This window comes from Zootermopsis nevadensis, unplaced genomic scaffold (genome assembly GCF_977971745.1).
Source record: "Zootermopsis nevadensis isolate Lab colony 2312 unplaced genomic scaffold, Znev_1.0 Znev_ptg000030l, whole genome shotgun sequence".
Classification (NCBI taxonomy): Eukaryota; Metazoa; Arthropoda; class Insecta; order Blattodea; family Termopsidae; genus Zootermopsis; species Zootermopsis nevadensis.
The window spans coordinates 3,302,124-3,319,669 of record NW_028259162.1 but is presented as its reverse complement, the minus strand read 5'-3'; the positions used below and the strand labels follow the sequence as shown (position 1 = coordinate 3,319,669).

Below are 17,546 nucleotides of genomic sequence, written 5' to 3'. Positions count from 1 at the left end.
TGAAAAATTAAGGAAGAAGGAACAGAAAGAAAACCAAGGAACGGAACACAAAGTGAAGTCCTACGAAAACGAGAGGTAAGAAGAATATTGGAAACGACCGGGACGTTATCTGACAAAACCAGGTCAGTTGCATCTGTCATCCCACTACCGGGTGGCATGAGGCTCGAAAGGATAAGTAAACAACCGTGGCTATGAATGGATGTACGGGCGGGAAGATGAAAGAGATAATGAATAAATATATGACGGGATAAACTATCTAACTAACTGGATGGCTTAGGGAACCCGAAGGTTCATCACCGAATTAACCAAAGCCCTCCACCGGACCCTGTCCTGGGCCAACAAAATCCGGTCTCCTTCAACTCCTATCTCCCATAGATCCCGCCTGATATTATCCTCCCATCTACGTCTAGGTCTCCCCAGGGGTTTCTTCCCCTCAGGCTTCCCGACCAATACCCGGGGCACACCTCTTGTCCCATCCATGCGCGCTACATGCCCAGCCCATCTCATTCTTCTCGACTTAATCACCCTGACAATATTTGGGGAGGAGTACAGATTTTTAAGCTCATCATTATGCAGTTTTCTCCATGCCCCATCGTCTTCTCCCCTGGGCCCAAATATCCTCCTCAACGCCCTGTTCTCAAACACCTGCAATCTACAAATAAATAGATAGATGGATGAATGAATGGATCAAGGAATGGGAGTTCTCCTCACCGCATGTTCCATATTATTTCGCGCTTCGTAATTAATGCCGTCGAGCTGCGCGGGGTGTCAGAGGTGAGGGGCAACTACCCTTACATGCAGCCTAAGGGGAGATTAAAGGCAGAGCGATTTTAAAAGTCTCCCTCGTAATAATAACTCTATGTGTGTGTGTGTGTGTGTGGCGAAGACTCGAGACGTGTGAAGAAGAAACAAGAAGTCGAACCGCTCAAGACAGACACAAAGACAGGCGGCCCGCTGAAAGCAACAGCGGCCTATGTACATCTGCTTCCGTAGAGCAGAGATTTGATCGCCAGCTTCAAGCACGTCCGTATACAAGCCACTGTCGATTCAATCACCGTGAGGTATATCTGGATATTTGCAGAAATGAAACATTTTTTTTCTAATTCATATTATCACGAACTCTTGAAATACCGTTTAGACGAGCTCCGGCTTCATCTGTTTCGTGTGTCAAGTGGCCACTTCTTCTAAACTTTCATAAAGAAATTGCAGACGCATTTTTCCTTCTTCCGTTTATAATACACGCACGCCACCTTCCTTATTTAACCACACGAATAACATCGCTGTTAACACACAGATTACTAATCTCTCAATTCTGTAATTTCCCATTTCAATACTTTAATATTTTCCGTCAAATCACAATTTTAATAAGATAATAAAATATATAAAATATTTAAAATATCATTTCACGTTCCGCATCGAATGATCGATTTACAAATTGGAACGTTTCAGTTACAGAACTTACTAAAAGACTAATTCTAAGTATAAAGTCAGTAAGCAAATTTAAGTGAAGCACTGCTGCCTCCATCATCAGGGTGATGAAGGCAGCAAGGACCTCTTAATCGTTGGCAAATTATTACCATATTACACGGCGCTACAACCCAGAAGACGGTCATATTCGTACTCACCGCCGTAAGAACTTCAAATCGTATTTGGAACAGAAAATCTTTCAACCTGAACGCAGTCAATTGTCGGTTTAGTAGTGAAACCCCCAGCTGAGAATCGAAATACGATAGTAATAACGTGCTGGCTGGCCGGCCCTGTCGCACAATCCAGGTATTCTAACAGGACGCTGGAGCAAAACTTCTTTCAGTAATCACTAGTTATAGATTGTCCGCCATGAGATCGAACCAGGTCTTTCGCTGTGGACAGCGAGCTCCTAGTCATATAAGTAACGGAGTAAAGTCATCGTTTTTTTTATATATTATTACTCTAGCTTACTGTGAAAGTTAAACGGCAGCTTTTTAAACGAACCAAAGTCACATCCGTTGAACCGTGTCGGATTTCCCTGGAATTCTTCAGTGATTCCAGGCGAATATCGGAACATCACCCGGAAATAGGTAAGGTCTACTTCCTCAGTCGCCTTGTGGGAGTTCAGGATACACGATCATAATTTCATATCATTCAACATCACACAACCTTCCAGTTCATAAAGCCCTTTAAGAATCTGCAGATCGCTTATACACTGAGACACTGAACGTTTCGAAATATGTTATTACGTTGACTTGTTTCTCCATAATAACTTTATTAATTTCTTAAATTTATTATTTCCTTATGTCTTTATTTCTTTTTCATAAAAGACCACTCCATACGTCCTCCATATCTTAGTGGTTCGGCCTATGTGCAACAGACGTGATAGTCTACATACCGGTCGTATGATGATGAACGTTATTACCAATACGCAGAAACGCATCTGTGTTGAAGTAAAATTTCTTAAAACATCGAGTAGTTGTGAATGAAGACGGCGGCCAGCGCGAGAGATGCTGTGAATTAGCGAATCGTGTTCTCAGGTATAGATGAATAAGAAGAAGAACATCGATTGTGTTGACGAACCAGCGCGAATGGCTCCAGCATGAAATGTGTCCAGATTATTTCCAGTGAATCCAAATGTCGCCTTACTCCCTTGTTCCCCGTATCCATGGTGACATGGCATAGTGTTATGCCCTGATACATTCTAAGCCAAACCGCGCTTCTGGCCGTAAAACAGCATTTAATTGTGCCGCCTTTGAGCCCCCCACCCCCACCCCCCTTCTTCAAACATCCATCAGATACTAAAACCTCGCTCGACACGCAGCTATAAGCAAACAGAATCAAGTAAACATACGATAACCTCCCTGCACCGCCTCTGATATTCTGCCGCCTTGCTCCCACTACATTACTCAGGGTGGCGTCCCTCGTTCCGTCAGGACACTCAGCGTCCCGTCCGCCTTTCAATCAGTCACAATTTTAATAAGAATCTACTGAAACACTGATGATTGGCTGAGCTCCTGGGCCGAGTTAATACTGCGCCAATTTAATAATATCGGCAGCAGTGGTAGTATTCCAATGTGAACTACACAACAGCTTCAAAACATTTTGTAAACTATCTCAAGACGCTAGTAAGAGGCTGGTCCAGAAATAAACGCAGTAATTCAAAGAATTAAAACACGACTAATATATGATTAGTATAATAACAAACTAACATATGGAATAGGGGCGTTCTTGTAAAGGTGATAATCGTTCAGCTAGTCAGATTTCTTTCATGTAACCCTAAGGTTTTCTATCGCATTTGCATAAAATCTCCAAATGATCGTATCCTGAGCCTGATAAAACTAATCAACACTGACCCACCCTTTTTCTCAAAATTCATCTTAACATTAATCTTTCACCTGTACCTAGGTATTTCAAGTGACCTGTGCAATTCCGGCTTTCCGACTAAAATACTTCACGCATTTTCATTTGTCTCCGTTGCTGCTTTGATCATCTTAATAAGTGATAAGTGGTAAAGATTACAAATTTCATTACGCAGTTTCACCAGACTCCCATAATTCAGCAAATGGCCTGTAACTACTGACAGGTTTAGCAATACATGAAATCAGAATATACCTAGCTGAAGGCCCTACAACTGGTGGGTTTTCTTTAAACACTGTTAACAAGATGGCGCTAAGAGTCCCATCTCAACTTTGTCCCCAAGTAAACTTCGAACCATCCGACACAAACGCTACTTAATGTTTTTATTATTATTAGTGTTCTGTCTGACCACAGGTCCATATGAACAGGATCCTTCCATCCTTTTCTCGGACTGGGACCTGTTCGTATACGTTCTTGGCAGATGATCCAGAAGTGGTTTGCCATTGCCTTCTTCTGTGTGTGAATGGAGTAATTGTTGGGATGCCACGGAGGAAAACTCCGTGTTGCCTAGACCACGGCCTTGCCGAACACAAGTTATAAATTCGGGCACCGCCGGGAATCGAACCCGGGACCCCAGGATTACAAGGCCAGCGTTCTGACCGATCTGTACGATCTGAAAATGATGTAGTCTAAAACTTTCAAACAGCTATCAATTATTCGCACTAACCAAATATAGACATACCTGTAGACATGTCTGTAACTGGCAGTTGTTCGTACTTCTAGGTTGACGCGACGGGTGTACCAAACTTGGACCGCTGTTCAGAAAGGACTTTAGTAAACTAATATTCAACATCGTATTATTTAAACACTTAAAGCATAATGGTAACTATATATGCCACCAATTATTTTCCTGAGCAATTCCTTTATAAAACTGTTTACCAACGTTGGTAAACTTCTGCCAGACTACACAGTGCAACAACCCAGAAGACGGACATCTTCAGACTCACCGCTGTGGAAACCTCGAATCCTACCAGTAATTGACTTCTTAGCTCAAAAAAATGGATCGCATTTCTCAGTCATACCAAATACAGAAGTGTGATAGATCTCATTGCCCTGTGTCTTCATGTAAAACGGTGGTCTCTAACCAGAGTGCCCTCATAAGTTTTCAGGTGCGCCGAAAATTGTTATAAGAAATTGCATTTGTGGACGTTATGGTTATAAAAAGGCAAAATATTACCTATGTAATACACATACGCGCAAAATGGTTCACAATCGATAGCTTTATTGAACAAGTGTTATTTTGTTGTCATTTGCGTGCATTCTAATAGGGCATATATTTATATGTGCGAATAGATGCATATTTATGGCCATGTATAGTTTCGTACGTCCTTTTCGTGAGGCGAAATGCTGTGGTGTGTTGTCATGTGCATCTGAAAAATTACGGCGTTTGCGGAACACTGACGTAAGGCGTATAAGTTGATAAAATTTAAAAATTAGAAGCATTTTTTAGAATTTATCTTTGCCCTAATTTCATTGTGAGCCAATTTTCTGTTTGTTTTTGTTTCGAAATACTTAAATATTTAAACCTTTTCAAATGATTTATTACAAGATAGTTACATTATGAATATCTTATTGATTTCGCTTTAATGATACGTTCAACCGTTCAGTCCTTTGAACTATTAACCTCAAAGGCTGTTTTTCGAATGAATATCGTAAGGATAATTAATTCTGCATGTTTTCCTCTGAGAACAAGCCAGTTTGGTGCTGGGCAGTGAGTTGAAACAGTGTTGCACATTATATAGTGGTTAATCTGGCTTAAAAGCGTTGTTCAAGTATGTGAAATCAGACGGCAACTGTCAGACTCTACATTCACACTCTTGAATTACTTTTGGAGAATTACAGACGGAGGTGTATGAAGAATAATCAGCCACATCTGAATCTGTTGAGGAACAAATGGTAACAGACTCAAAATAGAAGCGTCAAATTAACTGAAAGGAAGTAAAATAGAATTATAGACCTATGCTACAGATAATGACGTACAAATATCTTTTTGTGGCTTCAATTCCAAGTGGCATATTCCTTTCAGGTTTTCCGACCATAATTTTGTACGTATTTCTCATCAGTCCCTTCTAATCTTTCCCTGATTCTGATTACTAAATTAGTATACGCGTTTCCAGTTACATGCATTCGTGCTACATGGCCCATTCCTTGATTTAATCGCCATAAAACTAATGTAGTTTCTCCATCGCATCCATGGTCATCCCAGGGTTTCTTTTCTTTGTGCTGACACTCGATTTCTGAGATCGGGCCAACGGGAGTTTTCGAATTTTAAACGGTAGAGGGATTCAAGATTCTAAACACATTAATGGGCTTTTCGGTTCCATACAAGTGACGAATTTCTCGATCACCTGACAAGCTGTCAGCATGTCAAAAGGGACTTAGGGTCTGAGGAGTTAATAAAATGGCAACCCTAACTATATTTGCATCGTTCTGTGTGAATTTAAATTTCGAGACGGATCTGGGTCTACTGTCATGCACTTATTAGCTGCACTGAAACAGCAAACGTGGCAAATTCATCTCGCTGTGTATTTATGTATTCAAGAAACAAGTGGACCAGGAATCCGATGAGATGGAACGCAAAATAGAGCCACTGCCTGTACCTATTTATCAGCCTTTTCAGATAAAAATCATCAAAGAAAAGCAAAGTGATTATTTAAATGTTTTAGAAAAAAAAAACGAAGTGGAGTTCCCTTTACATTCCCCTGAATAAGGGGTTGGTGTAGAACTGTGGGGGTATAAGGGGTGAAGGGAGAGAAAGAGAGGCATTTTGAGAAAGTGACGTGGGTTACATGACATGGCCACACATGAATCACTGGAATTGAGATCATCTCACCCTTCCCCCGATTTTACTCTCCCCTGAGAAGACACCCTTCTATATATTCAGACTTTCCCTTTTCAAATACCTCTATCAGCCCCCCTGCCTAGTTGTTTAGGGTTTTGGTTTACCAACGAACTTAAAGGAGGCTGGAATCTATTGATGGCACTGCTACAGCGAACTAAAGAAGTAATTGAAGGTTGGACTGGGAGAAGGGTAACTGGGCAGAATGGTTTTGCAAATCTCCCCTACAAGTAGTGGAAGACGGTCGGTTATATCATGAATCTATCTGAAGACACTTCTTTTAATGTAACTAGATTGTATCTAAGGCAAAAATAGGTTTCGCACAATTGCTAGAAGTTTATACGACACAAATTTATTTAACGGTATACTGGGTTATGTAACCTGAAACAAAGAGTCCACAGCGCAAAGCAGTGGTAGAACAACGCGAGTGTAATCGAAGAATGCGATTTTTCGAGGCGAGTCTCGCGAGAAAACCTCTGCCTACTTAGAGCATGGGTTGCCCACGAGAATTTCACAATCTGTAGCTAAGCAGGCTGACGTCATAGTGAGGGTTCTTACCTGTGAAATTACTTATTCAGCCGCTCAAGAAATTTACCACTTTTTAAAGAACCCCAAGGTTCGTTACAAGATCCACACTTGAACCTTGTCGATCATGAACAAAATTAATCAAGTCTAATGCCCTGTTTCTTCAAGATCCAGCGTATCCGCCCATCCAAGCCTATGTCTACCGAGATGTCTGTTTATTTGATATCTTATGAACAAAATATTGACACAGATAAGTAAATAGATAGGCATAAGATTTGTTTTCTGCAGGTCCTTAGTGGATTCTAAAGTATTCTGACGATGATGTATTACACTCTGGATTACTGAGATGCTTTTCTTTATCCATCGCCTGGTATTTAAAAAATGCACATTTCGAAAACCGGGTGTTTTGGTCACGTGTAAGGATGAGGAGCACCGACTCCGCTAGGAGATTGAAAGTAGGTGCACGTTTTTCCTACACTTGAGGTCGAAAACAAGTCCAGTTTTCGAAATGTTGTGGGTTTTTTAGAGTACCAGACGATGGACAAAGAGACCAAACACAGGGAAATCCATTTTACCTTAATGGCTTCCAACATTACAGTATTACATCCATTAACGCGAAATATTCCTGCAGCAGACGTTTTAAAAACTTCCTCTACAAATATTACTTTGTGCAAACACTTACTGTAACGAATACAAGTAAAATATGAATAATTAGTCTCGTTTCGGGGGGGGGGGGGGTGTAAGGCCGTTGATAAAAGACCAAACTTTCTCTGACCACACATCCTCGTTTCTCTGTTGTGAAATTCGACACAAGTCTTTGTAACGCGTTCGCTAGGCACCACAATGATAGTCTTAAATACCAAGATGGCTGCCAGCAAAGGAAAAGCCGCACGCTGGCTTGGCAATAAACAAATGAAGTACGCGGTACGACCGGCGTGGGATTGCCGGCATCTGCCGTCGCCGCCGCCACCATCGAAACAAGAAGAAGAAGAAGAATCAGTAACCTACAGGCGCCCGCCAAAGTAAACCAGAGGGCGAAAATAAAATCTTCTCACAATCAGTGGCGTACGGTCTAATTTATATAAACTGGGGTTTGGAAGTGGCGAGAAAACGGCTTTCAGGTCACATCCGGGTTGTGTCAAATAATTCATTAAACTTGCAATTACTTAAATATCCAAAAAAGTAAATTAACACAAAAACAGAAACTAGAAAGTCACAAATTAAAAATAATCGCAGGTTATAAATAAACAAAGGAAATAACAGAATAATGGAAGAAAAGAGAGCATGAAGCACATAACAGAGATGAAATAAAGGCAAGAAGAAGGAAACAGAGAAGTGACAGCGAGATTGGAAACGAAATAAAGATATAAAGACATACAGGAAGAATATAAAATGTTCAACGCCATTTACAAAACAGTTAACACTGTTACTGTAATCGTTCAGTAATCCAGTCCAACAGAGTTCACGCATCCACAGCGCTTAAAATATTCTGTATCCATAATAGTAACCAATATAAAACCTCGCACTAATCTTTCTAGTCCAGTTGAATTCTTAGCCGACATCACTGTTTTGCGAAGGTGAGGAATGTGGTGTCTGCACGCCACTGACGGGGCATCGTGGTCTGAGAGGCGACTCAAAGGGACACCCGAGGGTGGGGACTGGTATGAATCGATCAATTACTGGCAATCAGCATAACATACATACTGGATTGTGTGTAGCACCCCCCCCCACACACATACACACACACCAGCCACCACCAGCACGTCACAGTTGTGTATTATAATGCCCCCAACGTTACTTTGATAAGCAAGAGTGACAAGCAGTCCGGCGCACAGATTTGTTGACGGACAGACGGAAACACAAAAATGTGCGTTAAAATATTTGCCTCGATTCAGGGGGATTCGAGGTTCCGGAGTCGCGACTGGAACTCTGCAATAATTCCGTGATTTTTATTCATTGTGACAGTAGCGTGGGGTTATATATTTTATTCTGACACCTCCAATAAGGTATTTTAACCTTCGTGAGGTTAGAAATAATTATAGAATATAATTCAGTGATACGTTTTGGATATTATTTCCACGAAGGCTAACTGTATTAAATGTTAACTAAGATAGAAACGTATATATGTTAGTCCCACACAAACAATATTTCATTTTGTAATTTTATTCACTAATATAAATATATGTTTCTATCTGAATCAAGGTTTCATGAAATTGGATATCAATTTATAATTCGGTTAAATTTGTCAGACACGGTCTCAAAGTCGCCACCTTCACGTTTGTTAACGTAAAAATACTTTTAAGCGATTTCTATGCATGTTTATCGTCATCAAAGTACGAAAACTTGGCTTGCTCGGACAGGACGATGTTCTACGGCCTACGAAACAATGGCTAAAAATTTTCAGCTCGACGCTTGTCTAAATAATACTTAAAAAATTCAGTCCCTGCTTCAAATAAAACACGACACTTCTGAATTATGAAGATCGATTGATTAGTGCCATGTAAAGACGTTATCACTGTTCATTCTGAAAATCATACGAAACCAATACACACTGCCGGCAATATGCAGTTATTGTCTGTTAAATCAGGTGGTACATATAGTTACCAATGTGAATTAAGGTCACAATAAACGTTTCGCTGTCAAATACAGAAATTTGTAATGAATTCCGCAGAGAATGCCAGTCGGTATATTTATTTTAAAAGAAATTCCTGTTCGGAATTTTATCCGATGACGTAACGAAGCGATTGGCGATAGCCACAATTAATTTCGATTTATTCTTATTCACAGATGTCACTTCTTTCGATCCAAAATAAGTGCTGATTAAATTCTACAAAATCATGTCTTTCAATCTGATTCATTTGACTATTCAGATTATGACATCTCAGGTTTAGCCAAATACCGCTCCGAAGGATAGGATGTTAACGTAACATTTCGTCTTTAGAGCCATCAACTTTCAAGTATTATGCCTTATGGTCTGTTCTGTTAGAATTAATCTCCACATTGATCAGTCTTAAGATTTTATATATCCACAAATCAAAACTCTTTGGGATTTAGGCTAATTTTCCTTCCATTACATTAACATATTCACACCATTTATTTCTGTAAACTGAACTTGTATTTGAACTCTTATCAATGTGCATAATATTTTCATTTCGGAGTAAATTCTTCTGTTACTGATCGCAGAAAAACAACTTCAGTACCTTGAATCCTATTATTTTCTGTTAACCTACTTTTCACACTTATCATCCGTGTACCAGAACAGATCTTGACATTGTCTTGCACAATTTTATTTGAGGGTCTTAATTGTTTCATTTACCAAGGCCCTTTTTTTTAAGGTCGCAAAAACTGAGTTGTCTATTATTCTAAAAAAAATCTCAATGTGATTTGCAGAAAGCGACAAATTTATTGAGACGTTTAGAAAAAGATAACATTCTTGAAAAAGGCAACAGCACTTCGAGGGAAAACAGCAGAGATTCTGAGAATTAAAAGTAAACATATTTGGATTAAATCAATTTAAAATTCAATGTCGTTTTTAAACCTGGTTTACGAGATGGATTTATATAACACATTTCAGATACAAGGGCTCCATCTTGTTATCGCTTATGTTGATAATTTACGGAGCACTTTCATCTCATGGATACACTTCATGCATGTGTTAGATAGAAGTCGTAAATTCAGTTCGGTTTACTGGTTCCGTACAAAGAGACAACTCGCGTGTGTTCTGTGTGACGCATGCGTACAAAAGATTAATGCGAGCGGCGGCAAAACGCACAAAGGAAAGTATACTTTGCTACATAGAACTGATTAAGCGCATTTTTAAGTTAGCTTTCTGCTTCAGTAACCAACGTAAAGCGACTCTAAATCAGCTCCTTACAGATTATCAGACATTGCCTCCAAAAGTATTTAACTAGTTACACTCACATTTATAAAGTTGTTCCACAAATTTTGGGAAAGAAATCATTCATTCATTTATTTATTCCTTCCAACATTGCACCATGCGACTTTCACATAAAAATTCCGGTTTCCCCACAAGCATTTTATTTATGAAATTATTTGTTTTATTATTTTAATCTCTACGTGAGTTACATATAAGACCAACACATGTAAAAATAATCTGCATATTCGTTCGAAAATGTAAACTCTGTTATGAAAACAAGGGGGCACGTACGGAAGCGACCAGAAATGCGTACGGAATTTTAGTCGGAAATCTTAAGGGAACAGAACGTGACAGGCACAGATGTAAGTGACAGATAATAATTAGTCTTAAATAAATGCGTGTGAAAATGTGTATTGGATTATGCTGGCTCACGATGGGGGTCCAATGGCTCTTGTGAACAGATTAATGAAGCTTCGCGTTACATAATGAACTGAGAATTTCACGACCATCTGAGCTACTGTTAGATTCTCAACAATATTTTGCTTCGTCCAAACAACGCATAATAACGAAGGCAACTGATCTTTGTAACGGAGATAAACTGTGTTTTCTTTGAGGTACGGACTGAATTGTTAAGTAATATTTAGAGGAGGGTCAGACAGAATGAAACCGAATGTTCTCTCAGAACCTCCAAACACCGACCGATCTGACGAGAACATTTATCGCTTGTAGTCGCCGTTAGAACTTCAGATTCAATCATTCATAAATCAGACAGCAGAGAAGTGATTCGTTTAACATGCACGTCCATGGATGCTGCACATACGGGGAATATGGAGTGTTCACAGACTTATTATCCGGACTGTACCCTTTCATGGTAATTTCTCTTGTTTCAGACTTCCATTACTTGCCGGGCCAGCATCCTGGTTTTGGACCCTTCGCTCTCTTTCCAGCAGCGCAGTGGTTGGACACGGCGGCATATATGGGCTACCCGTGGCCAGAGTACTTCAGACGGCCCACGACTACGGAACTCTGCAAACTTCCTAGTACCTGTGGCTCCTCTATTATCAAAAGTAAGTAATTTCAATCTGATTCACGGTGGAAGGATTTCTACAAGTTTTAGCACATAATTATTGTTAAATGTTCGGAACAAGATAAATGAAATGTGGGCGGTCAGAAAGTTAGTACGGAATTACAATAAAGAAACAAAATAGGAAAACAACAAAATGAAAGAAATTGCGAAAATTTACAGTACGCCCAGCCAGTCAAGACGTTCTCGATATTTCATGGAAATTCCATTACCGCGTTAAAAAATAGGCCAGGCTGTAGACTACCCTGAGTCGTTAGGTCCATTCCACCTTCTTCTGATTCTTGAAAGGTTCATATTAAACCCCCTATTCCCATCTACACCTAGGTCTTTCAAGTAACTCTTGCTTTTGAGTTACCAGGCAAAAAGTCTGAATGAATTTCTTGAGCCCCTAAAACTGTGGATTTTCTCAGCCATCAACCTGTGACATTCTGTAGCACTCAGGTATTTCATGTTTAATCTTCATTGTGTTTTACTGTTTTTCATTTCACGAATGCAAATCAATTTGTCCCACCACATGAACTCTCAGTACGCAGTCCATGAACCGGTTTCACTGGGCCATTAGACATGACACCAAACTATCGCGGACTTGCATTAAAACCACACAAAATGGCCACCTCAGCTGCCTCTGACGTTGAGTCATCTCAGTACTGATTTCTGCCGGCAACACGGCTTAGACACAGCACAGCGTCCCCTATGAGCTGAAGACGCGAGATGGGGAGATACAGGCCCTACACAGGCAGGGCGAGGATTTGGAAGAGGGTGTGTGGAGGTAGAGTGTTTCAATTCAAAGGCTGCAAACCACCCCCAACCCTCTTCCTCCTATTTCCCCTTGCGGAGAATATAGTGCAGGCTAGCTGAAATCGGATTAAGGGATGGAGGCAGTTGGGGATGAATTTCATACGAGAGGGCGTGGAGTCAATGCAGCTAATTCCCGTAAGACTATCTAAAACCTGTACCAAGCACGCTACTCGTGTTCGCATATCATCCCCCCCCCCCCCCGAGGACACCGTCCGGGGCCACGCAGTCAACAAAACTAGAGCTGCCTCCGTCCTGATCAGAAGCTGTCGTCAAACCAGAACGCAGGCAAAGTTCGGGAAATGCTTGCTACCTTTCAGCTCAGAAACATTTATCTCCCAATATCCTACGAACAAACGAAAATAAATTATCTGTTGGCCTACACTTTGTCAAGTATTAAGGTGACAAAGTCGATTATGAGACGAGCGAAACATGTAGAAAAATTAAGTGTGAAGAAATATTTGTCTCAAAAGTAATTCATGGAGGCCCCTCTGGAAAGCTACACGTAAATGGGAGACCGATACTAAAATATATCCGAAAGAAACAGGACGGCATGTTGTGGAGTGGATTCAACTGGCTTAAGGTCGGATTCGGAGGCGGGCTCCCGTCAGCACGGTAGTAAATATTCAGATTCCACAAAAAGGCAGTGATTTCCTGACCAGCTGGGCTTCTCAAGATAGACTCTGCTCCATTATTAAGAAAAACACACAAGACTAGAATTTTGCCTCTTGTATTATGTGGCTGTAAACATTAATTTTTCATTCCAAAGCTAGAACATTCCGTTCCATGGACGGTCATTAGAAATATTACGGAACAGGAGAATAAGTATTATTACAAGATGAGCAACTTTTTCATTTTGTCAATGAAAGTGTTCTTCCTGAAAAGCTTTAGTCACTGTTAGTCCGTGTGGTTTCAGGTTTTAACAGCGGAAGGTACGAGGCACGAGGGAAATGAGAAATACTTAATAAATTTTGTTGTGTTTCTGCAGGCTCGGGCGGAACTTCTGATTTCTACAGTCTGCATCAACATCCGCACAACCCCGCGACGGGGGTCGGACTAGTGGCTGGGGGTGCTTTTCCCACAGTGCCCCCTCCGGCACCGCCGCCAGGATTCCTCCCACCCCTTCTGGGATACCCACCCCCTCCTCCTCATCCAGCCGCCACTACGGACCCTCTCATACTAAATGACAAACTTCTCCTGTCACAGTCCGGAACCAAACATGAGTCAGCCTTCACCTTGGCCACTTCCTCGTCTCCGGACTTTTCCCCAGGCACCCTCAGTCTCACCGTGCCTCCACCACAGACCACTAAAGTGTCACCACCACCAAGAAGATCGCCGAGTCCTGTCCCAAACGCGAGGGTAAGCAGTGATGATGCTAGTGACACTGGGGAAGACACGGTGGATGTGGTGAGGTCGGCGTTCCAGCAAGTGCGTCCCCATGGAGGAGGCGCAGAGCGGCGGAGGAGTCCCGAGCCGAGGTCAGCTACTCTGCTGACGACATCGTGTTCCAGCACTGCCACGAGGCCCACACCGCTACAAAGCCACAAGACTGTCTGGAGGCCTTACTAGCCAGCCGACTGACATAACCTCCTGCAGACTGCCACTAATGGTAACCCTTTCGATGCTGACCATGAGAAGCAAAGAAGCCTTTCGTAATTTGTAATTTTTATCGAATATTATTAGGGTCATAGAGTCATGAAGAAGAGATAGGCGGGAGATGAGAAATTAATTCAAAATTTTAATCAGAGAAATGAAGTGAAGAGGCCATTTGGGATATCTGAGCACAGATGGCATAATTGTTGATAAAAAGAAGTTGAGAGATAAAAACCAATATCTGACTCTTGTAAACATTCTAATAAACCTTCGGGTTCTACACAAAGTGGAGAATTTCTTAAGCAGCTGAGTGACTCTCGGCTTTCTAAAAAGACTTTACTTCATTGATTTAGACACGATAAATTTGAATCAGCATAGAGACGGTTAAGCCACGGCCTATCACCAACAATTAATTACGAATAACACCGGCCTCTTTGGTTCAACTCTCAACACTAACAAAACTACCATGTCTTCAAGCTAAACGTGGATATCTGATTCTTGTTTCCTCGACTCTACTTGGTGCAAAAGCGTAATACAGCCCGCACAGTCACGCGATTTCCGTAAAGCACAGACAACACGAAGCTCTGTAAATGAACAAGGGACACTAAATTTTCTCCTAAACAGTAATTAGAATGGTACAGTTGATTTTGAACATTAATATTTCACATATCTGTAAGTCCTCTTGTCTGACACTAATGAATCAATAAATTTAAAACGTTTGAATCTATCTTGGATTCCTATTTTGAAAATTTAACAAATTTTATAATGTGGTTTGAGCATAATTTTATGTCTTTTAATATGAAAGAAAATGTATTATTACTGGGACATCCCTTCGCCGCCGTAAAAACCTCATATTTCATATAATTAAATAATATAAATTCGAAATCATGTCAATCGATTGACAACCTTCTTCCATACATATAATAATAGTACAGATGAGTAGAGCGAATTATCTCATATATGTAAGCATGTACGTGCTCTACAAAGTGGTGAACCTCTCACAGACTTAAGGAACGCAAAGTGCTGGGGAAGATATAATCATTAGATTAAGAATGATATATTTTCATGACGTTTAAGAAAGAAAATGAACTATAATATAAGCTAAGTTTGTTTGAAGACATCACTGACCACACACAAAGATCTTGTTTAAATATATTTAAGTAGGAAAATATTATTTATTTGCGTGTGAATCAGTCAAAGGTGTAAAATATCTAGTGACTGCCTTAATTACAGCCAAGTTATTTAATTTAAAAAAAACAGGAATTTGATAAAAGTCTGACCATTCAGGTTAAACGTATGGCAGGCAATAAAGATGTTCCTGATGTTATTTGTTTTTACCTAATTTGATGTAATACTTGCTCAGCATCGCTGCAGTCAGCAGGATTTAAAAGATAAAGAAAGTATATCAAATCTAAAACTTCTTGACGATGGTGAAGAGTCAATTGAATAAAAATTTACTTGGATATTATCCATCGTCTAGTAATAAAACGTAAAAAACGTAAAATGACGTTTCGGAGATGGGGCTCCGGACCGGAGATAGGGATTAGCTCTATCTAGTGGGCCCAACTGTGTAGGAACCTGAAGACGGAGATAGAGTCCCATTTCCTAAACGTCGTTTTACGTTTTATATTTACTAGACGATGGATAATATCCAAGAGGTCCGGAGATAGGGATTAGCTCTATCTAGTGGGTCCAACTGTGTAGGAACCTGAAGACGGAGATAGAGTCCCATCTCCGAAACGTCGTTTTACGTTTTATATTTACTAGACGATGGATAATATCCAAGAGGTCCGGAGATAGGGATTAGCTCTATCTAGTGGGCCCAACCGTGTAGGAACCTGAAGACGGAGATAGAGCCCCATCTCCGAAACGTCGTTTTACGTTTTTTACGTTTTATTACTAGACGATGGATAATATCCAAGTAAATTTTTATTCAATAAAGAAAGTAGTTCGTACCTTATCTAGAAAATAAGTGATTATAAGGTTCCTGGTAAGCGTGAATTGAAATTAAAGCAGACGTCCTCCTGCTGTATGACGCCATTACAAAATTTATCGAAAGACATTCTGGTGACCGAAATATAATAACTGCGTTCGCTGTATCTGATAACACATTACATGACATGTTAGTTTTTGCACAATTAATATTTTGTCAAACATCTAGTGATCCACAAATTTGTATCTTCTTAAATGCTTTCTCAGACAATCAACAATGCTGTTATATTAAATTAAAAAAATCTTTCACGGTATCTGATACTACACGGTGCAGTATTAACTAATTTTCAGTGTTAGAATATTTTGGTAAGGAGAGAAATACGTGCGAAAGAATTTATTCTGGGGGGGAACCAAACATGTGAAGAAAGTTTCCTTCACATTGGACTTAAGTTCACATAGGCACAATTTTAGCCGGTCTCAGATTTTGTAACAGGCGTTTTTAAGCTGTCTTGTTAAGATCAATAGTATTTCTCTCCTGTTACCGAACTTTTAACATGGGCGACTTTAAATCTTATTCTACCTTAAGATAAATTACTGTAAGCTACTGTAAATTTTGTACATTAGATTTTCTGATTTCCGCAATGCAAGTGTGTACTATAGACCATGGTGATAGTGGTAATATATTAGCTTGTATATTGTATATAGCAGAATCTCCTAAACTTGGTATAAATGAAATTCTAATGTAATTATAAGACCGAAAACCACTTATTGTATGGATAATATATATAAGTATTAAAACAAATTTACAAGTGTTACTTGCATTTAACCCAGTGTTTTACCAGCAACCCTAATTTCTATGATGATGATAAAGTCATATAATTAAATAATAATCGATCTCAGCTCTACTGGTACCACAGCCCACATCATCCGCCTTCAATTGATCACCATAATAATATTAAAAATAAAAAGTATGGGGATCCTCATTACACAGTTTTTTTCCCTGCACGCAGTAGAGATTTTTGTAAAAAGTGGGCAATACATTACTAATTAAAATGTTACATTGCTACGACTTTCAACCAGGGTGGCCTGCGTAAACTCTGACCACCCTGGTTAGAGATTATATTATTCTATTCTAGAAGCCTACTATACATAACTGTCGATTAATCTTGCCCGTAACTCCCTATTTTTAAATTTATCACCGTAAATTTTTTATGTCTTTAGAGTTTAACGTTTTACGAGATGTCGCTCATTTATCGAGAGTTTCATTGGAAGTTGCCAAAATACAAAACATTTTATAGGGATCAATTTGTTCCCACATTAAACCAATTAACAAGTGCTTGGGTCTAATACAGGTTGGACTAATTGTGTTTACTCTGAAAAGCGACATATCGTGGACTCTATTATGTAATGTAACAATAGACCGATAATTCCATGAAAGATCTATAAATTATATGGGACCCATGTCAATCAGACCATAATTTGTGAGGTAAAAATTGTCGAGTTGACATCAGCTT

At 39.9% G+C, this 17,546-nt stretch overlaps 2 protein-coding genes across 3 annotated transcripts in view; one reads left to right on the top strand and one right to left on the bottom strand.

The window, feature by feature from the left end:
• run (segmentation protein runt) overlaps positions 1 to 16,847 on the top strand; it is a 34,767-nt gene extending 17,920 nt beyond the window's left edge. Inside the window, exons 3-4 of the mRNA XM_087358504.1 lie at positions 11,519 to 11,695; positions 13,496 to 16,847. Of these exons, the coding sequence (XP_087214630.1) occupies positions 11,519 to 11,695; positions 13,496 to 14,076 (758 nt within the window). The 3' untranslated portion in view covers positions 14,077 to 16,847. The remainder of the gene's footprint in view (positions 1 to 11,518; positions 11,696 to 13,495) is intronic.
• Positions 1 to 17,546, bottom strand: part of LOC110841293 (uncharacterized) — a 265,608-nt gene that overhangs the window by 143,090 nt on the left and 104,972 nt on the right. The window lies entirely within an intron of this gene.